The 26,375-nt window shown below is 41.7% G+C and overlaps 1 protein-coding gene across 1 annotated transcript in view; it reads right to left on the bottom strand.

The window, feature by feature from the left end:
• Positions 1–8,088: 8,088 nt before the first annotated feature.
• The window catches only part of LOC106979037 (zinc finger protein 177), a 41,156-nt gene continuing 22,869 nt past the window's right edge, over positions 8,089–26,375 (bottom strand). Inside the window, exons 4-8 of the mRNA XM_027050140.2 lie at positions 12,801–12,886; positions 12,043–12,169; positions 11,502–11,594; positions 10,721–10,803; positions 8,089–10,198 (exon numbers count right to left, since the gene is read on the bottom strand). Coding sequence (XP_026905941.1) covers positions 9,089–10,198; positions 10,721–10,803; positions 11,502–11,594; positions 12,043–12,169; positions 12,801–12,833 — 1,446 coding nt within the window. The 5' untranslated portion in view covers positions 12,834–12,886 and the 3' untranslated portion in view covers positions 8,089–9,088. The remainder of the gene's footprint in view (positions 10,199–10,720; positions 10,804–11,501; positions 11,595–12,042; positions 12,170–12,800; positions 12,887–26,375) is intronic.

The raw sequence follows: 26,375 nt of genomic DNA on the forward strand, positions 1-26,375 counted from the left end.
AAGAGTGATGTGATTGGGGTGCTTGGTAGGTTTCTCAGCCAAGGAGCCCCTGTCTGTGATGGGCCACTGGCCTTTGAACCAAGAGGACACCAAGAGATGCAAATGCAATTGTTAAGAATTTAAATCTTCTGGTTATTTTTTCCTCTGAAAAGATACATTTCCTCTGTTCCCAAAGCAGCTATGATTTGCTTATAGTTGTCACTGCATTTGTTTTTCCTCAATAACCTTTTCAGTAATTCCTTTGTTCCTTTTCGTCCCTATTTGTAGCACTAAAATTCTGTGCTTGGTCCAATTTTGTATAGCCATTCCTTAGATCTCTAACATTAGATGTGAAGCACATACATCAAGCACTAGCATGGTTTCCTCAAAAATCATCCTCTCTTGGGGCACCTGACTGGTTCAGTCAGTGGTGCATGCGACTCTTGATCTGAGGGTTTTAAGTTCAAGCCCCAGTTGGGTGTGGAGATCACATAAAAAATAAATCTTAAAAAAATTCTGTCAGCCGTTGATCCTTCCTTCACCTTTTCCCCTTAAAATAATGCAAGGGAAAGTTTATTACAGTCAAATAACATGCTTTTCATATCAAGACTGTTGTTTTACACATATAATTTTATGTAATCCTGACATTTCTTAGAGGTATTTTCTGATTTACCCCTTTTTTTAAAGATCCTAATTGGAATGGCCTTTATCCTGGAAATGTGACACTCTCCTAATTGATTATCATACTTTTCCTGGAAACAGTGACATGATTTGAAACTTTCAGTGTAGGAATCTAGATTTAAATGGTAGTTTGCTGAGGTGTTTCTATGTAGTATATGTTACATAGGGTAAGTCTGAGATATTGCCTCACTCTTTCCCTTCTAGCCTCCTTTTTTCATTCCCTTTTATTGTCCTTGTTTTATCACACCTATATTTTCTTTTTTTTTTTAAGTTTATCTTTGAGAGCGAGAGCTTGTGCATGTGTGAGGGGGGAGGGGCAGAGAGAGAGAGAGAGAGAGGGAGAGATAGAGAATTCCAAGCAGGATCTTCACTGTTAGTGCAGAGCTCAATGTGGGGTGCTCAAACTCATGAGTTGTGAGATCATGACCTGAGTCGAAATGAAGAGTTGGATGCATAACAACCGAACCACCCCGGCGCCCCACACCTTCATTTTCCATCACTGTGGTCTTAAGATACACCTGAAGACCTCAGATACAAACTACTTTTATCAGTGTATGACTGGCAATGGGTGGAGGGAGAGAGGAATGAAAAATGAGCATTTAGTGGGTAGAGTTTCAATTTGGGAATATGAAAATGTTTGGGAATGGAGAGTGATAATGGTTGCACAAAATCAATATGCTTCATGCCAAATCAATAGAACTGTACCCCAGAAAGTATTTAAATGTTAAATTTTGTTATGCCTATTTAACCACAATAACAAAGAAAGTGAAATGGCACAAAGTAATGGAGAAAGACCATGAGACTCCTTTCAGATAATATCTTTAATTCCCTTGTAAGAGAATACTGAATTGTTGAGTGTTTTAGTCAGCAGTTTGTACTGGGATACTGAAATCACAATATTGTGGTCTATTTAATAATTTGTTGTTAAGGGGTTTTCCTGTGTGTTGTAGTTTTTTAAGTGCTCCCTCTCATCCACCCACTAGGTGCCAGCACGGAGTTGTAACTAGAAATGTCTCAAGGAATTGCCAGTTGTCACGTAGGGGTCAAAATCAGCCTGAGAACCACTGGAGGAAATCAATTCCATGGTGTTAGCTTTCAGAGTGATGAGAATAACAGGAAGAACGACATGTTGTTGGAGGATAAAACATGAGTAATTTTGGAAATGGTGAGTTGAGGTGACAGTACCTCAAGAGTTCAGTTGTATTGGTCTGGTGTTCGTCAGTCTACACTGGTGGCAGTATAATCAAGTACATACTTCTGTAGGTTAAGAGCCTACTTCCCTCCCACCCCCTAAAACACAGACATACATACAACACTGTATTCAGCAAGGGCTATGAAACTTCAGTAATCACATTTTGAATACTACTGGACTTGCCAGCTTTTGCTTTGATATATTTACGTGCTAAATTAATGTAAGTAGATTTCCTTAAGTTGAGTACATTGTAATCACAGTGACATCAGCCAGACGGCAAAATATGAGGTAGTTCTCCACTTGTATTCTCTGATAGGAACAATAATTCGGCAGGCTTCCATGAACAAAAGTGCCTTTGTTGGATTTTGGGATCCATGTAAGAGACTGTAAAACCTCAGTAGAGCCCAAGAACAAGGAGGGCCATTTTGAGAAGGCAACCTATGCCTTGGTGGCAGGATTGTTGACTGTGGTCCCAGTTAGACCCAGAAAAAGCCATGTTCCTATGTGGATTTAGCTACCGCCCCATATGGCCTTGACAGCAGCATTATCCCTCAGGCTCCAGTAAGAGTCACGTCCACCCATGCCTCCAGTAACAGGCCTGCTGACTTCACTCTGAGATGCAGCCCTTGAACAGCCAGCCTGTGACTCAGCTGTTGTCTTTCCCATGTAGTAATCAAGAAAGACTTGTGTCCATCTGTGTTCCTAGAGGCAGGCCTACTAACCTTGGTCTGACTGCAGATATTGAAGCAGCCCATAACCCAGCTCCAGACACTCTGGCTGTGATCTAGAAGGAATCATCCTCACCTAGGGACCTGGGTGGAGACTTCATCCATCAGTGCCCACTGAGGGAGGCCTGCAGAACTTGGTCATGGATATGGACCCTAAGGCAGCTCTGTGACATGGCTACAGCCTCTCTCAGCTGCATTGTGGGGCCATTAATGCATATTTAGCGAGAGAGCCATACATTTCCACCTGGAAAAATAGCCCTGCCATATGTGAACCCTGAAGAGATACCTTGTCTTAGTGTCAGCTGTACTGGCCAAGGTCTTGAAGTGATGTCCTTTCCTGGCCAGGGACCAGACAGGGTCGATTCACCTGGTAACAGGATTGTGTACCACAGACTCCAGTACAGACCCAGCAGCAGCCATGTGACCTGGTCTCAAACCCACTTGACTATGATTCTACAGGCAAAACCATCCGTCCGGGGACCTATCACAAGACAGTTTTATCTATGAAAGCAGTCTATATGCTCTGAACTATACAGTTGCCTGTAGGCAAGACCAGCAGACCATTAAATAGCTTAAGCTGAGCTGACAGGTGAAGGACTATCTGTCCTGATGTGACCCTGTAAAGAATGGAAGAGTGATTACTCAAATGTGCAGATAAAATGCAAAAAGGCAATGATGACAGGAATTAGGTAATACCACCACAGGAAGTACCCCAAGCTGAGCATCATAACAGTAAATGCAGCAAATTTTACCAACCTTTATATATTTGCCACTAAATATTAACACATTTATAATAGAACTGCATCAAAACACATACATACTGTCAAAACTATATTGTATATGCCAGTCAAAACAGTATATTAGCATAAGCAAATATATTATTAGCACAGAAGTATCTAGAGCCTAAAATAGGAATTTCTTGTTTAATAAAGTTGGTATTTCAAATTCAAAAAATTTGAATTTGAAGCAGGTCAAGAACAGTTTATAAGTGGTACTGTATCATTGTCCATTGTTTCTGGGGGAGAAGTGACTGGATCCAGTCCCACACCCCACATGTTAAACTATATTCCTAAAGAGTTAGGATTAAAGAGTTCAATGTTTTTCGGGCACCTGGGTGACTTAGTTAAGCATCTCTTGATTTCATCTCAGATCATGATCTCACAGTTCATGAAACTGAGACCCCACACAGGGCTCAGCACCGACAACACAGAGCCTGCTTGATTCTCTCCCCCTTTCTGCCGCTGCCCCACTTGCACTCTCTCAAATAAATTTTTTAAAAATAGAGTTCAGTGGTTTTAAACAATACATTTAAGATGAAAATCATAAAATCTGTATATAACCAAGTTTGAATAGACTCTTAAAGGCAAGATAGTAAAGCCAGATATTCTCAAAAACGCTCTTTGCCCACATAAAAATTCAATGTTTTGTGCCGTTAAATGTGAATCTCTAACATAACAAAATAGATAATTCAGTTGATGCAGTTATGTTTAAAAATGGACATGTGTAACTAAATCAGTGTTTTAGAAGATTTTTATTAACTCTACAAAGACAATCTACTCAAAATCAATGCAAACATGATTAATGGAGTAACTTTAGAACCATTCCTGAATAAGGGAAGAATGCCCAGTGTCAGTACTTTTTCACAAAACAAGTACAAAAATAGGTATGTGAACAAAAATATGAAAGATTTATAAAATGTCATTACATTGAAAGCACAAGGAATCCATGATTCGAGTTGACCATTGTGTCCAATGTTAAATAAAACGAAAGAAGGGGAAATAAAGGCCTAAATACAAGGTTGATGGAATAGGGGCAATACACTGGTTTTATTTTTATTTTTAACTTTTTTTTTTAACGTTTATTTATTTTTGAGACAGAGACAGAGCATGAATGGGGGAGGGTCAGAGAGAGGGAGACACAGAATCTCAAACAGGCTCCAGGCTCCGAGCTGTCAGCACAGAGACACGGGGCTTGAACTCACGGACCGCGAGATCATGACCTGAGCCGAAGTCGGACACCTAACCGACCGAGCCAGCCAGGCACCCCATCTGGTTTTAAAATTAGGGGGAGATAAATACTGAAAAAAATGAGATGCTAGACATAAGTCCTTTATTTACTAGTAACTACATGATATTATGGACTAATGTTCCAAATGAAAGAAAAGGATTTAAAGTGTGATTTAAAACAGAACTCTACATATAGTATGCATAAAAGTAGACTAATAAAAGGCTAGAGGAAGATTAACAAGTTGAGAAGCAAGCTGATGTAACTGCACTATAGCACTTAAACAACTTCCGTGAATAGGTAGGAGCGTATGGCCCCAAGTCCCTCTTCTCACCCATATCATGAGGAAACCTCTTGAGGCAGAAATTTCATGACTGCATTGCAGACACTCATGTCTTCACGCACAGCCTGGCCACCATTGTTCTCCCTCCCTGAAAAGCCATGATTATATTAACATGTCATTCCCATTGCCAAAATTCTTGAACGTGTGATATGATTATTCCTTTCTTCCAAGGCCTTAAGTTAGCCTGTCACTATCTCATTGATGTTGGCAGAGAAGCTGAGACATTGACGTCAGAGACAAAGGCCGTAACTCAATCATGGTCTAGCCAGCAGCACAAGCATCAGCATGTCTGAATTGGCTCCCTTTGTCCCCACGTCTGTCTAGGGTTACAGAGGGCCTACATGGATGTTTCCGTACACCCTGGTTGCTAAAGGAAAGGAATACTGAGCTTGTAGAATCTAGCTTATTTGAAGCAGTAAGCAAGCCTGCTCTTTGTCTCAATGGGAGAGATGATCTCATCGTTCAAGTTTCTTCACTGCAAAGGTACATTTAACAAATTGCCTAGGGAGAGTGTTGAGGGACTTGCCTTCTTCCCAGGTATAAAAGTGATGGAGGGCAAGAGAGAAAGGTACACAGGTAATTCCCATTCAGGATTGACTGAAGCTTGATTTGGATGATCATTACAATGGTCTGATTAAGCCTCAAGAAAAGTGTCACCAAGCAGCTGCAGCCCTGATGGCCACCCATGATGTAACCCAGTGTTGCTGGGGATGAATTTGTATCACTAAGGCTGAAACGAATTTGTGTCTGTCCCTTTCCACACCCAACGTTCACACTTAGGAACTGTCAGGGATGGCATCAAGCACAGGAGATTGTCAAGACCAGCTATATTCACACCATTTTTCTGTTTTCACAGCACACGGATAGAATGACAAGCCCAGAGTCAGACCCCCGCTGTGACACCTGTTGCTTGAGCTACATAGATGATATGGTTGCTTTGCCAGATTGTGGTACTGGATAAAGGGGTGGAAGAGCACATTCATTATTCTCACCCTCCTGCTGCACAGCTTGAATAGAAGAGTGTATGGGTCTCCCCAGTTGGTAGGGCGGTGTTCCCAGGGCATGTGTTCATGGTGTCTCACATCACTAGGTGTAATCTCACCTTTTTGCCACTCGTCCTATGCTTCATCCTGAGATTTCATGGGATAGGATCAGGTGAGAGAGGGACACAAGGTCATCCTTCCAAAACTGACAGACACGGTTTACATCCCCTACCCTGGCCAGTGTGAACAGTGTAGATGGACTCCATGAGCACTTTCAATGGTGATGTAGTCCCTGTGTTAGCAATGTCCGATCATGCCAGTCAAGTAAGAGCATTCAGGTGGTAGAAGACAAAGTGTGAATTGTGTAGGCCCGCTTTGGGGCAGGATGCAACCTGGAAGGCGCAGCAACTAGACTGGTCTAGCCATCAGGGCAAGGATACATCATGCCCGCCAAGAAAAGGTCAGGATACAATGATAAATTTTAAAACAGACCTACACAACCACCCACAGGAGATAAAAGGTCTGAATCAGGCTGAGCCTGATGTGGCTTGAACCCACGTACCTTGAGACCATGACCTGAGCTGAAGTCGGACACTTAACCAAATGGGCCACCCAGGTGCCCATTACTGTTTTTAAAACCATAAGCACTTGAAGACTAACATTATGTTTGGTAGACCTGACAGTTATTTAGTACATAAGATTTAAAGTTGCCTTTCTTGGGAAGGGAGGGATTGCTCGTAGCCACATAAAACCCCTGCCTAGTTTTTTTTTTCCTTTTGGACTCTTCATTTTTCCCCATTTTTTTTTTTATTTTTAATGTTTATTTATTTTTGAGAGACAGAGTGTGAGTGGGGGAGGGACACCCAGAATCTGAAGCAGGCTCCAGGCTCTGAGCTGTCCGCACAGAGCCTGATGTGGGACTTGAACTCATGAACCGCAAGATCATGACCTGAGCTGAGTAGGCGCTTAACTGACTAAGCCACCCAGGTGCCCCTCCTTTTTTTTTTCTTTAGGTATTTACCTATAAACTCTCGATGGTCCTGAGTGGCCCTTTGCTATGAGCGGTGGTCTCCTTTTCTAGATGGTCCCTTTCAACCTCAGAGGGACTGGAGTCTATCTCCAAGACAGCAACACAGGGAATTCCCAATTTTATAATAGTTTGACTTTCAAGAAGATGCTCTTACATATTGATAGGCAGTGGCACTCAAGGGAGCCCACGCACACTGACCAGGAGATTTACAAACCGGTTTGAGTTGAGAAACCTCCTGAGGTTTCTTAGGAAACCTCATGGATAAAATCGGTAAGATCCCTCATAGTCCGCCAGGTAGGCAGGGGAACACATCATGACAGAAGCGAAGCAAGAACAACAGAGACATATGTGAGGGCCACTGCTGTCTTTGGCAGAGAAGGCTGCTGAGGACCTCCTGATCTCTTTGTCCCCCATGGGGGATGTAGTGGATGAGGAGACTCCCCCACCCCCCACCTTGGGGTTGCAAGGAACACCACCACATAGTATGGAGGAGAGGTAAGTTGTTTCTGGTTGTCCTTACGAGTTGGTAGGGAGAAAATGTTACCGACTAGGTCTACAGTTTGCATTTATACCAGCGAATCATAACATTTATTATTAGGGAAGACAGATGGGCCCTATAGAAGAACAAAAGGGCAATTTACCAGAAATATAGGATGACAACATTTGTATGCATCTAGTTACAGTGCCTCAAAATAAAAGAGACAGAGTTAAAAAAAAACAACATTACTATCCACAGTGATAGTGACGCATTTTAACATACCTCTCTCAATAAAGGACAAAGAAGGTTTGTAATGACACAAATTTTAAAAACACAGTAAGATTCATCCAACAGATGCACTGACAGTCAATTATACCAAATAATTACAGAAGAGGTGGTGTTTCCAACCACACTTAAAGGATTCATAAAACTTGACTACACATGAAATGTATTAGTTAGGGGCACCTGGGAGGCTCAGTCGGTTAAGTGTCCGACTTTGGCTCAGGTCATGATCTCGTAGTTCATGATCTCATGGGTTCAAGCCCCACACTGGGCTCTGTGCTGACAGCTCATAGCCTGGAACCTGCTTCAGATGATGTGTCTCCCTCTCTCTCTTCCCCTCCCTGCTCACACTCTGTCTCTGTCTCTCTCTCTCAAAATGAAATACACCTTAAGAAAAATTGAAATTTATTAGTTAACTGAAATCCATTTTAACAGAATCTTCCCTCCAGAGTGGTTTAAACCAGTTAGGAATTTATTTTTTCTTGTGTTACAGGAAGTCCAGAAATAGGCAATCCAGGGTTAGTACAGACAAATAATACTGTATATATCCCTGACATATCATCAGTAGCCTCTGACTGTCATCCTCTTGGTCTATCTTCTAGGAAAGAAGAAGAGACAGAATAGAGGGCAAATGGTAGAGAGAAAATTCCAGATGAGACATTCCCATTTCCATGAGCTTTTCTAGAACCCACAAGCAGTGACCTCTATTTCTCACAGGCCAGAACTATGGGCTTATGGGCAAAGTGGCGAAGAAGTTGGGAGATGAATCCTTAAAAAACTGTCCACACTGCCAACTTGAGTACAATTATATAGTTTGTTACTTTAGGAAAAGAAGGGTGGGATAGATCTGGGGATAGCAACTCATTGTATCTGACACATTAGCCCACACAGAAAGTCTCCAACAATTTTCTGTTTGAATCTACGTCATACAGAATCTGTATCATGAAGACCATGCATTTTGTGTATAATGCAATTAAGTTAGAAATCTATCAAAAATAACATATGCATGGAGTCTTCACATTAAAAAATACATTTCTAAATAAACTATAGGTCCAAGACATCTTGATGAGGACTGGAAAACATTTAGTAGTAAATTATGGTGAAAACATTATTTATCAACACTTCCGTGACGTAGATTAAGGGGACTATAGAGCACCCTATAACCTTTAATACTTAACAGTTAACATGGTGTTGCTCTTTTAGGATGAAACACTCGCTGATAAAGACAATCACAGACCCATAACATTTGTAAGATTGGTCCCAGGAAGTCAGGAATTGTGCCTGGAGGCTTTCTACATTGGTCACAACAGGGCTGCTCTCCAGTGTGACTTCTACAATGAGGAATGAAGTGTCAAGGATCAGTAAAGGCTTTCCTGTAGTTATTTCATTCATACTTTCGGCCCAGTGTGTATTCGCTTGTGCATTATAAGGTTAGTGCTGGTGCTGAATGCTTTTCCACACTGAGTACATTTATAGGGCTTCTCTCCTGTGTGAGTTCTCACATGCACCCTCAGGCAAGAGGAATTCCTAAAGGCCTTCCCACATTCTTTACACTCATAGGTTTTCTCTCCAGTGTGAGTTCTCTTGTGCACAATGAGGTAAGAGCCCGTGCTGAAGGATTTTCCACACTGACTACACTCGTAAGGTTTCTCTCCAGTGTGAGATCGTGTATGTTTCTTAAGGGATGACTGATCAATGAAGGCCTTCCCACAGTCACTGCATTCGTAGGGTTTCTCTCCGGTGTGGGTTCTCATGTGCTTCTGAAGGGATGAAGGAACAGTGAAAGCCTTGCCACATTCCTTACAGTCATAGGGTTTCTCTCCAGTGTGAGTCCTTCTGTGCACGTTAAGATGGGAGCTCTGGCTGAAGGACTTTCCGCAGTGATTACACTCATAAGGTTTCTCTCCAGTGTGAGATCTCACATGTTTTTTAAGGGAAGACTGAAAAATGAAGGCTTTCCCACAGTCACTGCATTCATAAGGCTTCTCTCCAGTGTGAGGTCTCACACATTTCTGAAGGGACAAGGGGCCAGCGAACACTTTCCCACGCTCATTACGTTCTGAGCTTTCCTCCACAGTACACAGTTTTTGGTGGGTGCTAAGCAAAGCTCTTTCTCTATAATCACTGCATTCACAGAGCTTCTCTCCAGTAGGTATCTGGTCATATACTGGAAAGGAAGAGTGTATGCTGAGGGACAAAAGACACTGGTTACACTCGTGAGGTTTCTCTCCTGTGACAGTCCTTAAGTGTTTCCTAAGGGAGGACTCTTCATTGAAAGCTTTGCCACAATCCTTAAACTCAAAGGTCTTCTCTCCACTGTGAGTACTTACATGACTCCTAGGAACTGAGGGGTGGCCAAGGTCTTTCCCATTATCCTTATATTTGTGGCATTTCTCTCCCTTGCAATGTCTTGTACACATCAAGTGACAGTTCTTTCTGAAGAATTTTCCACAATGATCAAATTCCAAGGGTTTCTTGCTGGGTTGAGTTGGTACCTGCTGAACAAGGAGTAAGTAAGTAAAGATTTCCTCACTTTCTTTACATTCATGGGAATTCTCTTCCAAGTGGATTTGGCCGTACACAGGAAACACACGATTACGACTGACATTTTTACTATTTTTCAGTGCATGTACGTGAATTTTTTTTGCTCTATTCTTTCAAGTTGTATCAGCTCCAACCCAGGACTCCATCATCCCTAATAAAGGACATCCTAAATACGGCGTTTTGCCAATAATGAGTAAAGACTGAATTAATTATGTATTAAATACTTCACAATGGAATCATATTTAAATAAATGTTTACTTTTTGGCATTCTCTGTGAAACAGCAAATGTTGAGCCAAGTTTAGAGATTCCTCTAATTTTATGAGATTCAGGAATACTTTCCCAAGACAGCTTTATGGTGAGTGAATGCCACCTGCCTCACTGTCTCTCCTCATTTGGAAGCTAGTGCTTTAACTCCATGACATTCACAGACTTCTCCTCCTGTAAAAGACCAGGAATCATTCCTAGTGAATCTTACCGTCTTTATGTCATTGCAAGTTTTTTCTCTAGGAACATTCTGTACAGGAAATGCGTCTTTTGATTTCAGTTGAATATCCAAGCCTGAAATTGAAAATTTTTATAACTATTGGGATAAAAAAATAGGGATAACAGAAGAAAGGACACAGGCGCCCCATGGATGTGTTTTCAATAACACTAAATATAGAGAGGAAATGTGAAACATAAGATGTAACCCATGACCAGAGAAATTATTCTAGGAACGTGGCTCTTTGAGAAGATGCCATTGATAGGAATGAGCAATGGAATGGGAAGTGTTTTACTTAGAAAGGATTCTGGAGGTTTGAGACAATAGGAGAGTGTATTATCTGGAAAGCAAAGTAGGGAGAATGGCACAAAAAGTATGCAAAGAAAAGTAAAATTTACAGAGGAATTAAAACAGTATTTTTCTCAGGGCGCCTGGGTGGCTTAGTTGGTTGACTGTCTGACTGGTACAGGTCATGATCTCACGGTTCATGAGTTTGAGCCCCGAAGCCCTGCTTTGGATCCTCTCTCTCCTTCTCTCTCTGGCCCTCCCCTGCTTATGCTCTCTCAAAAAGAAATATTAAAAAAAAGAAGAAAAAAAACCCAGTTTTTTTTCCTCTGAGACCACACGAAGATATGAATGAGGGGAGAGATGGTCAAGGAGGGAAAGTTCAAATAATGGCCTCAGTGTTGTCAACATAAATCGACACTCCTAAAAGGACCATCCCACATCAGCTATGGCTGCTCCACACAATGACTCCCTTCTGCCTGGGACTCACCTACACAGGCACCTTGGAGCATTCCTCTCTCCTCTGTGCTCAGTGCTTCCTGCCCCACCTCAGTGATCAGACTGTGCTTGCAGAGAGGGTACCCTGCTCGTAGAGAAAGACACGTGAGGTGGGAGGACTGTGAAGGAGACAAGAAGTCTGTCCACAAAAGTGGTTCCAATACTTTGATACTAAAGGATTCTGAAGCCAGGCAAGTACCACTTCAGGAGTGACAAAGGAATCAGATCCAAACTTTTCCACAAGGTCCCCCAAACAAACACCTACATAACGCCCTGTCCACATGGAACAGACCCTTGACATCCAAACCCAAGAACAAATACACACTGCAATTACCTAAATGTTGTAATAATACTGAAAATGAAATCAATGCATTTTTACTGGAAGCCACGAGATTCCCACAAGAGCAGGGGCCACTCATTTCGTGTTGACTGTGTATTGCCGTTCTTTTCACAAAACCCAGAACACAGTGTGTGATGAAGGACTACCTGCTGCATGAAGAAATGGAAAAATGAAGGAAGGAGGCCAGTCTCACCTACAGAGGCCAGGTTCCTGTAGTTCTCCAGCATCACGTCTCTGTATAGGATTTTCTGAGTGGGGTCCAGAAGTGCCCACTCCTCCTGGGAGAAATCCACCGCCACTTCCTCAAAGGTCACTGAATCCTGAAACATTGCACACATTCAGGCTCAGCCAAGGCCCATTTCTAACTATGTAGCAAAAGAATGGTGGGGGAGGCTGCCAGGACCAGGGAAGGAGACCAGCGCACTGCTTGGGAAGTGCAGTTGTGCTCTGAAGGCCTCCTGTTATCCACCCCAAGGCTCAGTTCTTGGAACTCTCCTCTTTTGCTCTCCTTGCCTGGACCACCTCATCCAGACTCAAGCTTTTAGCAGCTTTTCTAACACATAGTTGACCTGATATTTCCACCCAGTAGGTTGTGAGGACCCTTCCAGTCTTAGTCAAGATCCAGTACAGACTGACCATACTGCAGGACGAGACAAATACTTGGAAAATGAATGAATGATTTTCCTAGTGAAAAATCTCTTTTCCTTCATAAGCACCCTGCAGAATATGGAACGAATACTCAACCTGGAGGAATGTCTGGAAAAAAACAAAAAATTTACAACTGTTGTAGTAATAGAAGCCTTTCCAAAGGCATTCTTTCTCTCGTTCTGAGACACCCAAAGAACTGGGAAAGCCTGAGGCCAGCCCGCTGGAAGCTGTGGGTTGTGGGCAAGACACGTATCCTTTGGAAACAGCATTTTTTTCTTTGAAACAGAATAATTTCCTATATACCTGTGACCAGGTGGTCAGCAATCCTGCAGCCATTCTTCCTCTTGTGTGTCTCCCTCGTCACCAGACAGGGTTCTGAGCAAGCCGACCTAGAGAAGACAGAAGCCTCGAAAGTCTAGGCTTGACAGATATTCAACGCTTACAACCTAGAAGCTTCCTCATACTAGCTTCAGAGGGACCACACACCCACACACACAGTACAGTTCACCTTAAGATTTTATCTCCCTATCCAAGAACAACTAGGAATTAGAAATCTAATATGTTCTTTTTCTTTTTAAACTTTTTTCTGGGCCAAACTCCTAAAAATGTCTAGGGCCAACAGGCATTGCAAGGAGCAATGAGCCCCCACTAGTTCCAGAATGCCTCTAAATGTCACTTGCCCATGAAAGAAACCAAGGCTCATTTGAGAAATAGCTGAGTCCAGTGCAGAACGTGAAGTGTTCAAGGTGAGTCTGGAACATCTTTTTTAAGTTATTTTTTTTAATGTTTATTTATCTATTTGAGAGAGAGAGGGAGAGACAGAGTGTGAATGGGGAAGGGGCAGAGAGAGAGACAAAGAATCTGAAGCAGGCTCCAGGCTCTGAGCTGTCAGCATGGAGCCTGATGCAGGGCTCGAACTCACAAACTGCGAGATCATGACCTGAGCTGAAGTCGGACGCTTAACCGACTAAGCCACCCAGCTGCCCCAAGTCTGGAATATCTTATAGCAGAAAGTAAGAATCCCAGCAAAGGCTAATGGAGTTGTGTCAAAAATACACAGGAGAAAACTTAAAGGAGCTCTCCTTGGCTTAAGATGGAATAATTTAGGGGCCCCCGGCTGGCTCAGTCAGAAGAGCGTGTGACTCTTGATCTCAGGGTTGTGAGTTTGAGCCCCATGCTGGGTGTAGAGATTACTCAAAAAAATAAAATCTTAAAAAAGAAAAGAACAATTTAATAAATAATGACTGCAGTCAATTGAAATCATCAAATGTAAAACAAAATCATGAGTTCATAATGATATTTAAAAAAAACCTTAATGGTCAGTATTGGAGAAGGCCAGGATATCAAGTCATAATTCTGAAAATTCATGAGAGGCAAGAATCAAGCATGTGTCTCTCTCTCCTTTATGAACAATAGTTTACGACTGCTAAGTTGCTGTGATGGGGAAGAGTTCTTCTTTATACAAGAATTGTACACACTTTATAAGCTTTGTTTATTATAAAGAAAATGCTAGAGTCAGAAAGTCACCTTTTGCAACCAATAGTAAATTAATGAATCTAAGCAATAACAATCAGTGGTTACTCAATTATTAGGGGAAAAGAGAATGGGGATGTTTACTTATAGTTTTCAATTTTGAAAATATGTTAAAACTAAAAGGAAGAAAGATCTGTGTGAATATGATAGACTTCCACAGATTCTTTGCCATTAAAATTTGTCTTCTCTCCCCCCCACCCTGCCCCGATTTCCTCTGTGCTTCAGCAAGAATGTTATTGAGAAGAATCTATTCGAGAAGAAATATCAGATTCCATGACCCTTTTCTCCTACATACTTCAGAGTGGCCCAGGAACTTGGACATTCTCTAACATAACCGCAGTGATCAAAATCAGGAACATTTAAACATGGATTTAATATTATACACTCTCCATGCAGAATATCACTAACTGGTCCAGTAATATCCTTTATAGCAATACATTTTTTTTGTTGTTCAGTTTATTTAACGTTTATTCATTTTTGAGAGACAGAGAGAGACAGAGTGCAAGCAGGGGTAGGGCAGAGACAGAGAAGGAGACACAGAATCCAAAGCCGGCTTCAGGCTCTGAGCTGTCAGCACAAAGCCCAACGTGGGGCTTGAACTCACGAACCGTGAGCTCATGACCGGAGCCTAGGCCGGACGCTTAATTGATAGCCACCCAGGTGCTCCAGCAATCACCTTTTTAAAAGTGTATTTATTTACTGGGGGGAGGGGCACAGAGAGAGAGAGGGCGACAGAGAATCCAAAGAAATCAAGAGTTGGCCGCTCAACTGACTGAGCCAGCTGGGTGCCCCTCCAGCAATCACTTTTTAAATTTCCCATACGGCATCATGCCCTCAAACCATGGTTCTTTATGCTTCTTTAATCGGGACCCATCCCTCAGCCTTTCTTCATCTTTCAAGATACAAAGAGTCCAGATCTGATGTTTGATGGATTCCACCTCAGTTTTGGCTTTTCTGATGTTTTCTCATGATTAGATTCAGGAAGTTCAGTTTTGTTTTTTGTTGTTTTTTTTAATTTTTGATGTTTATTTATTTTTGAGAGAGACAGAAACAGAATGTGAGTGGGTTGGGGCAGAGAGAGAGGGAGACATGGAATCTGAAACAGGCTCCAGGCTCTGAGCTGTCAGCACAGAGCCTGACGCGGGTCTCGAACTCATGAGCTGTGAGATCATGACCTGAGCTGAAGTCGGACGCTCAACCAACTGAGCCACCCAGGTGCCCCAGGAAGTTCAGTTTTGGATGAAGGACTACCTGACTGATGAGTGTCCTCCTCAGCATGCCACCTTAGGAAGCCTTAGGTGCCAGTCTGTCTCATTATAGGTGAGAACTATGGTCAGTTGGTTAAGGTGGCATGCCACAGGTTTTTCTATGAAGTTACCATTTTCTCCTTTTGTAATTAATGAGGAGTCTTATTAACTAGGGGGATAATTGGAGACTGTATAGATGAGCTGGGAGCCTTTATCAAGGAAGGATCAAGCTGACACTGGAACCACGTGATAAATCTTAACATCACAAAGACGATGTCTGGATAGCAGGTAAGTTCTGATATGATGTAAAAAGAAACAGCACCACCTATAAAGTACTTTTGCCAAAAAACAAAACAAAACAAAACAAAAAAAATCCCTGACAAATCCTTTCATCTAATTAGCCGTTTACAGAAGAAAGAGTCTGAGGGGACATGTTAACATCATGAAGATATAAGATGATATCACAAAGATACAAGCAGCCAAACCCAGTTTGGGGGACAGACAGGAAGGACTTGTAACAGCTCACAGAAGCATGTGGACCTTCCATCTCGATTCCAATAACACCAACTGCAGAAACACACTTTGAGACATTCCGAGGGAACTGAACACAGACTGGGTATTAAATGATACTGGCAAAGAGAAAAGCAGCCCCTGACATCCAGGAGCAGCCCTGGGACCATCAGCGAGGCCTGTGTGTTCTCCTATTGAACATGAACGACGTCACATAACAGCAACAGCAGACACGGCCACTCTGACCACGGCATATGAAGACACAACAGGGCTGTTCTGTAGTCATGTCTGAACACAGAACATTATCTAGGCCTCAGAAATGACTCAGCGTCCCCCCTTTCTGGCCAAAATGAACAACACTGCTTCCTTATCAATTACAGCTTCACCCTGATTTATTTTCCCTCCTTCTTGGTAAGCTTTACTAATAAATTCGATGGCAGAATTGCCCTCACTTCCTGACATCTAATCCGGAACCCTGCACCAAGAGCACCTGCCACGAGCTCACACCCTGGAGGTCTAGCACCCTTAGACTGAGAGGTCCCCCGGTGCACAATGCTGTGCATTCTGCCTTGCTGCAAGGAGTGATAGACCCAACCTGTGCAACTACTTGTAGCCAAAGACCACTGAAAATATCAAGAAATGTTCATTTAGGGAGTGTGATAACGATATTGTGACAATGCTAAAAACTTCTGTTAAACATTTATTTTTATTAATGGATTGCCTCCTTAGTCTCTTGATCTGTAACAGCTCTCCCTTCCTCGTTTAGCCCCAAACCGGGTTAGGTAGTTATATCTTCATGCTGTCCTTTCCTTTTACTTTATTATTATTATTTAAAATTTTTAAAGTTCATTTATTTATTTGGAGAGAGAGAGAGGCAGAAAGAAGCAGAGAGAGAGGGAGTCAGCACTCCCTGCATTGTCAGCACAGAGCCTGACGCAGGGCTTGAAGTCATCAACTGTGAGGTCATGACCTAAACTGAAACCAAGAGTTGGATGCTTAACCAACTACGCCACCCAGGTGCCCCATTATTATTATTATTTCTTTAATGTTTATTTATTTTGAGAGACAGAGACAGCGAGCAAGGGAACATGAGCAGGGGAGGGTCAGAGAGAGGGAGAGAGAAAATCCCAAGCAGGCTCAGGGCTGTCGGGACAGGTCCCGATGCAGGGATTGATCCCACCAACCGTGAGATCATGACCTGAGTTGAAAAGAAGAGCTGGATGCTTAATCAACTAAGCCACCCAGGCGCCCTACATGTCCTTTTCTCTTATTAGAGAGACAACTCAAATTATGGGTAAAATGATATGATGTCTGATATTTGTTCTAACAGGAAAATAAAACTCCGTAATAATATACAAAGGGAGGAACAGACATTATAAGAATGGCAAGCAGTGGTAATCACTGAAGCTGGGTGATGAGTACAGGGAGATTTTATCATAGCACTCTTGACTCCTGAGTATGTTTGAAAGTCCATAATTAAAACTTTTAAGGAAAAGAAAAAAAAAACTTCCATGCAGAAAGGGACATTGAGGATGTGCACCTGTCTAGACCCTGGCATCAGATTCAGTAGCAAAAGCAAATCTTAGGTTTTAGTCCAAATTCATTCTTCGTGTAGTCCAGAAAACACCAAGAATAATTTCATTTCGAGGGCGCCTGGGTGGCTCAGTCAGTTAAGCATCCGACTTCAGCTCAGGTCATGATCTCACAGTTTGTGAGTTTGAGCCCTGTGTCGGGCTTTGTGCTGACAGGGTGGAGCCTGGAGCCCAGAGCTTGCTTTGAGTTCTGTGTTTCCCTCTCTCTCTCTCTGCCCCTCTCTGCTCGTATTCTCTCTCTCTCTCTCTGTCTCAAAAATAAACATTAAACAATTTTTTTAAAAAGCATAATTTCATTTCAAGAGGGTCCTAGGTGGCATTGCCACACTAATTGCAATTAGTATGAGCAAATGGACTTATCTCTGGAAAACTCAACTTCAAGCCACGCCTCAAAAAATTCCCTCACATAAAGTTCTAAGTAAATTGAGAAAGCCACACTTTAAAATGTTATAAATGCAAATACACAATGTACCATGAAAGAAAAGCAGCCAAAAACACAGCAGGAAGTAAAGGCAAAAAATACTACTTCAGATATTCAACTTTTTAGACAGGGAATATAAAAAACTGTTAAATTAAGAGAAACTCAGATGAATATGGAGTAAGATGCTATAAAGATGGTCAAGCAATTTAAGAAAGCTAATATAACTTCTGGAAAGGAAAAATATACTCATGAAGTCAGAAAGAAACTCAATGCAAAGTTCTAACCAGATTAGAACTTTGTTAGCACCGTTTGATAAGAAACTAGCTACAAATTTCCTAGTATTAGTAAATGACACTAACCTTTAGATTCTGAAAGCACAATAAATCCCAAGCTGGATGAATAAAAAGAAATCCACACCTAGATTCATTGTAAATTTTTTCTTCTTCGGTGTTTAATTTTTTGCCCACCATCTTAAGAGCAGCCAGGGGAAAACAAAAATCATCCAAAAAGGAAAAACAAGCGACGACCCAGTTCTGACAGCAATAATGGATGTCACACAAGAGCAGAACAGTACCCTCACTGTGCCAAGAAAAAATAACCATCAACTTAGAATCCTAAATCCAGTTAAAACATCTCCGTTAGTTTAAGAGCGAATTTATGACATCAAGCCTGAATCTAGTCAAGCTTCTAGACTAGCTACTTTTAACAGGAAATATAGGGATCAACAAGTTAAACACAAAGACACGATATCAGCCAAATATATAATGGAGAACATTTTAAGGACAAATGACTTAGTATCTCCACTAAGTCAATGGAATTAAAAAGAAAATAAAAAGGAGAAAGGAGAGGGGGATGAATAAAAACCAAAGTGATATATACTTCAAAAACAATATGGGGGGGAAGAGTTAAGATGGTGGAGAAGTAGGGGAATCCGGGGCTTTCCTTGTCCCTCAATCACACTTGTATTCAGGTCAGATCAATTGGAACACCCAGGAAATCAATCTGCAGACTGGCAGAAGGATCTCCACAGCTGGAGGGAGACAGTATGGCAGGTGTGAGGTGCATGGAAGTGAAATGGGGGAGAGGAAAAATTGGTGCGGTGGAGGGAGGAAACGCTTTCCCTGGAGAGACAAAATAGAGAAAGAGAGAGGGGCTAAGAGAGTGCAGGAAAACCTCTGTGGACCACAGACTGGGGAGCAAGTACTGACAGTCACAGGTTTTTTTTTTTTTTGGCAGTGTTTGGAGCTCACATTCTGAGGTTTTGGAAGTGTGCAACTTTCTTCAGAGTGGAGCTGTGGTGCGTGCTCCTAGGGAGAGGGAGCTGGCCCCCAGAGTGCACAGCATGGGGTAGTGATTTTGGGGCACAGTGGAAAAAACATTTCCTTTCCTGGCATACTTGTAGCATGCTTATCCTCAAGGACAAAAGACCCTGCAGGCGGCAGCAAAAGGCCTTTCTTGCAGGGGACAGGGGCACACCCTGAGGAAATTTAACCTTTGCTGATTTTAATTAATTATTATTTATTATTTTTAAAATGTTTATTTATTTTTAAGAGAGAGAGAGAGAGAGAGGGATGGAGAGAGAGAGGGAGACAGAATCCAAAGCAGGCTCCAGGCTCTGAGCTGTCAGCACAGAGCCTGATGCGGGGCTTGAACTCAGGAACGGCAAGATCATGACCTAGGCCGAAGTCAGTCACTCAACCGACTCAGCCACCCAGATGCCCCTAACCTTTGCTGATTTTAGTGGTGCTACATCATAGATTCTATGCACTGTGCAGGCAGCAGACATGGTACTATTATTCAGGGACAAAGGACTTCAGGCAGAGCGTGGAGAGGTTCTACACCAGAAGAGGGGAGTGGATCCGTGTGGTGCTGGGTCCTTTAAGACTTCGAGTTCTGAATGCCAGTCACACCAAAGAAAAAAAGCAGGAGAGCTGTGGCGCAGGGCAAGCTGACTGCCCTTGCTATTCTGTGAGGGCTGCCTGAACAGCGGAGGCTGTGAGATCCTCTGTTCAGGGATGAGATTGGGGTGGCGCCATTTACCCCCAACACCAGCAGGGTGGGGCTTCGGAGGGCAGGAAAGCGGCCCCCAGTGGAGGTGGGCCCTGCTTACACCAAACTCCATCCCCCTGGGCCCAGCAACTGCTTATTTACTGGGCCAAGACTGACACTGAGCCAACGCAGTGGGACTCGCCTACATCAGACCAGCATGGCCAGCACCCTGCATGCACCAAGTGTACTGATAATCAAGTGCTTCAAAATGACACCTGCAGTTCTGGTGTAAATAGGACCAGGCTTACTTTTTTTCTTTTCTTTCTTTTTTTTTAATGTTTATTTTTGAGAGAGAGAGAGAGAGGCAGAGTGTGTGAGTGGGGGACGGGCAGAGAGACACACACACACACAGAATTCTTTTTAACGTTTGTTTGTTTGTTTATTTACTTATTTTTTGAGACAGAGACAGAGCTTGAACAGGGGAGGGTCAGAGAGAGAGAGGGAGACACAGAATCTGAAACAGGCTCCAGGCTGAGCTGTCAGCACAGAGCCCGATGCGGGGCTCGAACTCACGAGTGTGAGATCATGACCTGAGCCAAAGTCAGACGCTCAACCTACTGAGCCACCCAGGAGGCCCTGGGCTTACTTTTTTTCTTTCTTCTTTTTTTTTCTTTTGGAATCAGGCTCAGGGTTTCTTGTTTGTTTGTTTCATTTCCTTTTCTTTCTTTTTTGGATCAGGCTTGAATTTTGATTTTCTTTCTCCCCTCCTCCCCTCCCCTTTTTCTTTGGAATCAGTCTTACTTGTTTTTGATTCTCTATTTGTTTTTCTTTATTCCCTTTCCTTTTCTCTTGTTGGGATCAGGCTTTCCTCCCCCCCACCCTCCCCGCTTATTCTAACAAAGAATCAAAGCATACCTAGGTAAAGGTCCAAACACTCCCCACTCCAAGCAAGGAGGAGCTCTGCGGAGGAGGACCAATGGGAAAGAGCAGCCAAAATGCAACAACAGAGTGCACACAGCATATACCAGAAACACTTCCTGAAGTGTCAGGCCCTGGGCAGTGTATGACCCCTTTCTAATACAGCATTATTCTCAGGTGCAGGATATATAACAAGCTTTCAAAACACACAAAAGACAGAAACTTAGCAAAAATGACAAGAAGGAGGAATTTTCCCCAAAAGAAAGGTCAAAAGAAACCCCAGCAAGGGACTTGCTATCTGAACAGAAATTTAGAACAACAGTCATGGAGACAACTAGCTGGGCCTGAAAAAAGCACCGAAGACACCAGAGAATTCCTTGCTTCAAGGATCAAAGACCTACAAACTAAAGTCAGGTTGAAATAAAAAAAAATGCTATAACTGAGATGCAAAACCAACTGGATACAGTCGTAACAAGGACTGAAAAAGCAGAGGAGAGAATATATGATATAGGAGATAAAAATGGAAAATAATAAAGCTGAAGAGGGAAAGAAAGCTGTTAGATCGTGAAGGTAGGCTTAGGGAACTTAGTGATTCTATAAAATGGAACAATATCCGTATCACAGAAGTCCCAGAACAGCAGGAAGAGGGGGCAGAAGTTTAATTTGAACAAATTATAACTGAGAACTTCCCTAATCTGGGGAAGGACATAGGCATTCAAGTCCAAGAGGCACAGAGAACTCCCCTCAAAATCAAAAACAAGTCAACACCATGACATATCATAGTGAAACTTACAAAATACAAAGATAAAATGAGAATTCTGAAAGCAGCTAGGGACAAAAAGTCCTTAACCTAGAAGGGTAGACACATAAGCTTAGCAGAAGACTTGTCCACAGAAACTTGGCAGGCCAGAAGGGAGTGGCAGGGAATATTCAATGTGCTGATAGGAAAAATATGCAACCAAGAATCCTTTATGACAGTAAGGCTGTCATTCAGAATAGAAGGAGAGATAAAGAATTTTCCCAAACAAAGGCTAAAGGAGTTTGTGACCACTAAATCAGTAAGAAATTTTAAGGGGGACTCTCTGAGTGGAAGGAAAAAAAAAAAAAAAGACCAAAGCGAAAAAGCTACAAAGGACCAGAGAACATCACCAAAACCACCAACTCTGCAAGCAACACAATGGCACTAAATTCATATCTTTCAATAATCACTTTGAATGTAATGGACTAAATGCTCCAATCAAAAGACACATGGGGTGCCTGGGTGGCTCAGTCGGTTGAGCGTCCGACTTCAGCTCAGGTCACGATCTCGCGGTCCGTGAGTTCGAGCCCCACGTCGGGCTCTGGGCTGATGGCTCAGAGCCTGGAGCCTGCTTCCGATTCTGTGTCTCCCTCTCTCTCTGCCCCTCCCCCGTTCATGCTCTGTCTCTCTCTGTCTCAAAAATAAATAAATGTTAAAAAAAAAAAATTTCAAAAGACACGTGTATCAGAATGGATTTTAAAAAATCCATCTATTTGCTGCCTACAAGAGACTCAGTTTAGACCTAAAGACACCTGCAGATTGAAAGTGAGGGGATGGAGAACCATCTATCATGCTAATGGATGTCAAAGGAAAGCCAGAGTAGCCATACTTACATCAGACAAACTAGATTCTAAAACAAAGACTATAACAAGAGATGAAGAAGGGCATTATATCATAACTAAGGGGTCTATTCGTCAAGAAGATCTAAAACTGTAAATATTTATGCCCCCAAAGTGGGAGAAACCACATATATAAATCAATTGATCACAAACATGAAGAAACTAGTTGATAATAATACAATAATAGTAAGGGACTTCAACACCCCACTTACAACAATGGACAGATCATCTAAGCAGAAAATCAACAAGGAAACTGGCTTTGGATGACACACAGGGCTGGAGAGACTTCATAGATATATTCATAACATTTCATCCTAAAACAGCAGAATACACATTTTTCTCGAGTGCACATGAAACATTCTCCAGAATAGATCACATACTGGATCACAAGTCAGTCCTAAACAGGTACAAAAAGATTGAGATCATACCATTCATATTATTAGATCACAATACTATGAACTTGAAGTCAACCACAAGAAAAAATTTTGAAAGCCCTCAAATACATGGAGGTTCAATAACATCTTACTAAAGAGTGAATGGGTTAACCAGGAAATTCAAGAATAAAAGTACATGGAAACCAATGAAAATGAAAACACGACAATCCAAACCCTTTGGAATGCAGCAAATACAATCCTAAGAAGAAAGTATATTGCAATTCAGGCCTATCTCAAGAAGTGAGAAAGGTCCCAAATATACAATCTAACCTTACACCTGAAGGAGCTAGAAAAAGAACAGCAAATAAAGCCTAAAGCCAGCAGGAGGGAAATTATAAGGATTAGAGCAGAAATAAATAATATAGAAATAGGAAAACGAGATCAACAAAACTGGTTGTTGGTTGGTTCTTTCAAAGAATTGACAAAATCGGGGTACTCAGTCAGTTAAGTGGCGGACCTCGGCTCAGGTCATGATCTCATGGTTTGTGAGTTCAAGCCCCGGGTCCGGCTCTGTGCTGACAGCTCAGAGCCTGGAGCCTGCTTCAGATTCTGTGTCTCCCTCTCTCTCTCTCTGCCTCTCCCCTGCTCGTACTCTCTGTCTCTCTTTCAAAAATAAATAAACATTAAAAAAAATTTAGGGGCACCTAGGTGGCTCAGCCGGTTAAATGTCCAACTTCTGCTCAGGTCATGATCTCACATTTCGTGAGTTCAAGTCCCATATTGGGCTCTGTGCTGACAGCTCAGAGCCTGGAGCCTGCTTCGAATTCTGTGTCTCCCTCTCTCTCTCTGCCCTTCCCTCGCTCATGCTCTGTCTCTCTCTCCTTCAAAAATAAATTAAAAAAATTTTTTTAATTTAAAAATTAAAAAAAAAAAGAATTAACAAAATTGATAAACTCCTAGCCAGACTTCTCAAAATGAGAAAGGACCCAAATTGACAAAATCAGAAGTGAAAGAGGAGAGATCACAAACAACACCACAGAAATACAAACAATTATAAGAGAACACTATGAAAAATTATATGCCAACAAACTGGGCAATCTGGAAGAAATGGACAAATTCCGAGAAACATACAAACTATCAAAACTGAAACAGGAAGAAACAGAAAATTTGAACAGGCCCATAACCAGAAAATAAATGAATTAGTTATCTAAAATCTCCCAACAAACAAGAGTCCTGGGCCAGATGGCTTCCCAGGGGAATTCTATCAGACATTTAAAGCAGAGTTAATACCTATTCTTAAACGGTTCCAAAAACAGAAATGGAAAGAAAGCTTCCAAATTCATTCTATGAAACCAGCATTATCTTGATTCCAAAACCAGACTTAGACCCCACTGAAAAGGAGAATTACAGGCCAATATCCCTGATGATCCTGGGTGCAAAAATTCTTGACAAGATACTAGCAAAATAAATTCAACAGTACATTAAATTAATTATCCACACCATGATCAAGTGGGGTTTATTCCTGGGCTGCAGGACTGATTCAGTATTTGCAAGTCAATCAAAGTGATACACCACATTAATAAAAGAAAGGATAAGAAACATATGATTCTCTCAATAGATGCAGAAAAAGCATTTGACAAAATACAACATCCTTTCTTGATAAAAACCCTCAAGAGAGTAGGGATAGAAGGAACATACCTTAAGATCATAAAGGCAATATATGAAAGACCCACAGTTAATATCATCCTGAATGGGGAAAAACTGAGAGCTTTCCCTCTAAGGTCAGGAACACGACAGGGATATCCACTTTCACCACTGTTGTTCAATATAGTACTGGAAGTCCTAGCCTCAGCAATCAGACAACAAAAAGAAATAAAAGGCATCTAATTGGCAGCCAAGAAGTCAAACTTTCACTCTGCAGATGACATGATACTCTACATGGGAAGCTCGAAAGACTCCACCAAAAGACTGCAAGAGCTGATACATTAATGCACTAAAGTCGCAGACTATAAAATCAGTCTACAGAAATCACCTGCATTTCTATACACCAATAATAGAGCAGCAGAAAGAGAAATCAAGGAATTGATCCCATTTACAATTACATCAAAAACCAAAAGATACTTGGGAATAAACCTAACCAAAGAGGTACAAGAGCTGTATGCTGAAAACTATAGAAAGCTTATGAAAGAAACTGAAGGAAACACAAAGAAATGAAAAAAAAAAAAATTCCATGCTCATGGATTAGAATAACAAATATTGTTAAAATCCCAATACTACCCAAAGCAATCTACACACTCAATGCAATCCCTATCAAAATAACACCAGGATTCTTCACAGAGCTAGAACAAACAATTCTAAAATTTGTACGGAACCACAAAAGACCCCAAATAGCCAAGTAATGATGAAAAAGAAAACCAAAGCTGGAGGCATCATAATTCTGGTCTTCAAGCTGTATTATAAAGCTATAATTATCAAGACAGTATAGTAGTAGCACAAAATGAGACACAGAGATCAAGAACAGAATACAGAACCCAGAAATGGACCCAGAAATGTATGCCCAACTAATCTTTGACAAAGCAGGAAAGAAATATCTAATGGAAAAAAGACAGTCTCTTCAGCAAATGGTGCTGGGAAAACTGGACTGAGACATGCAGAAGAATGAAACTGGACCACGCTCTTACATCATACACAAAAATAAATTCAAAATGGATGAAAGACCTAAATATGAGACAGGAAACCATCAAAATCCTAGGGAGAACATAGGCAGCAACCTCTTTGACTTCAGCTACAGCAACTTCTCACTAGACACGTCTCAGGAGGCAAGGGAAACAAAAGTAAAAATGAACTATTGGGATCTCATCAAGACAAAAAACTTTTGCACAGGGAAAGAAACAATCAACAAAACTAAAAGGCAACCGATGGAACAGAAGAAAATATTTGCAAATGACAAATTGGATAAAGGGTTAGTATCCAAAGTGTATAAAGAATTTAAGAAATTCAACACCCAGAAAACAAATAATCCAGTGAAGAAATGAGCGGAAGACATAAACAGACACTTTTCCAATGAAGAATCCAGATGCTACAACAGACACATGAAGAGATGTTCAACATCAGTCATCATCAGGGAAACACAAATCAAAACCACAATGAGATATCACCTCATACCTGTCAGAATGGCTAAAATTAACAACTCAAGGAGCAACAGATGTTGGAAAGGATTCGGAGAAAGTGGAATCCTTTTGCACTGTTGGTGGGAATGCAAACTGGTGCAGTCACTCTGGAGAACAGTATGGAGGTTCCTCAAAAGATTAAAAATAGAACTACCCTATTGAATTGACCCAGCAATTGCGCTACTAGGTATTTATCCAAGGGATACAGCTATGCTGTTTCGAAGGGGCACATGCACCCCAGTGTTTATACCAGCACTATCAACAATAGCGAAAGGATGGAAAGAGTCCAAATGTCCATCGATGGGTGAATGGATAAAGAAGATGTGGTATCTGTATACAGTGGAATATTACTTAGCAGTCAAAAAAATTTGAAGTCTTTCCATTTACAACAACATAGATGGAACTAGAGTATAATGCTAAGTGAAATCAGTCAGTCAGAGAAAGACAAATATATAATTTCCCTCATATATGGAATTTAAGAAACAC

This window comes from Acinonyx jubatus, chromosome A2, assembly GCF_027475565.1.
Source record: "Acinonyx jubatus isolate Ajub_Pintada_27869175 chromosome A2, VMU_Ajub_asm_v1.0, whole genome shotgun sequence".
Classification (NCBI taxonomy): domain Eukaryota; kingdom Metazoa; phylum Chordata; class Mammalia; order Carnivora; family Felidae; genus Acinonyx; species Acinonyx jubatus.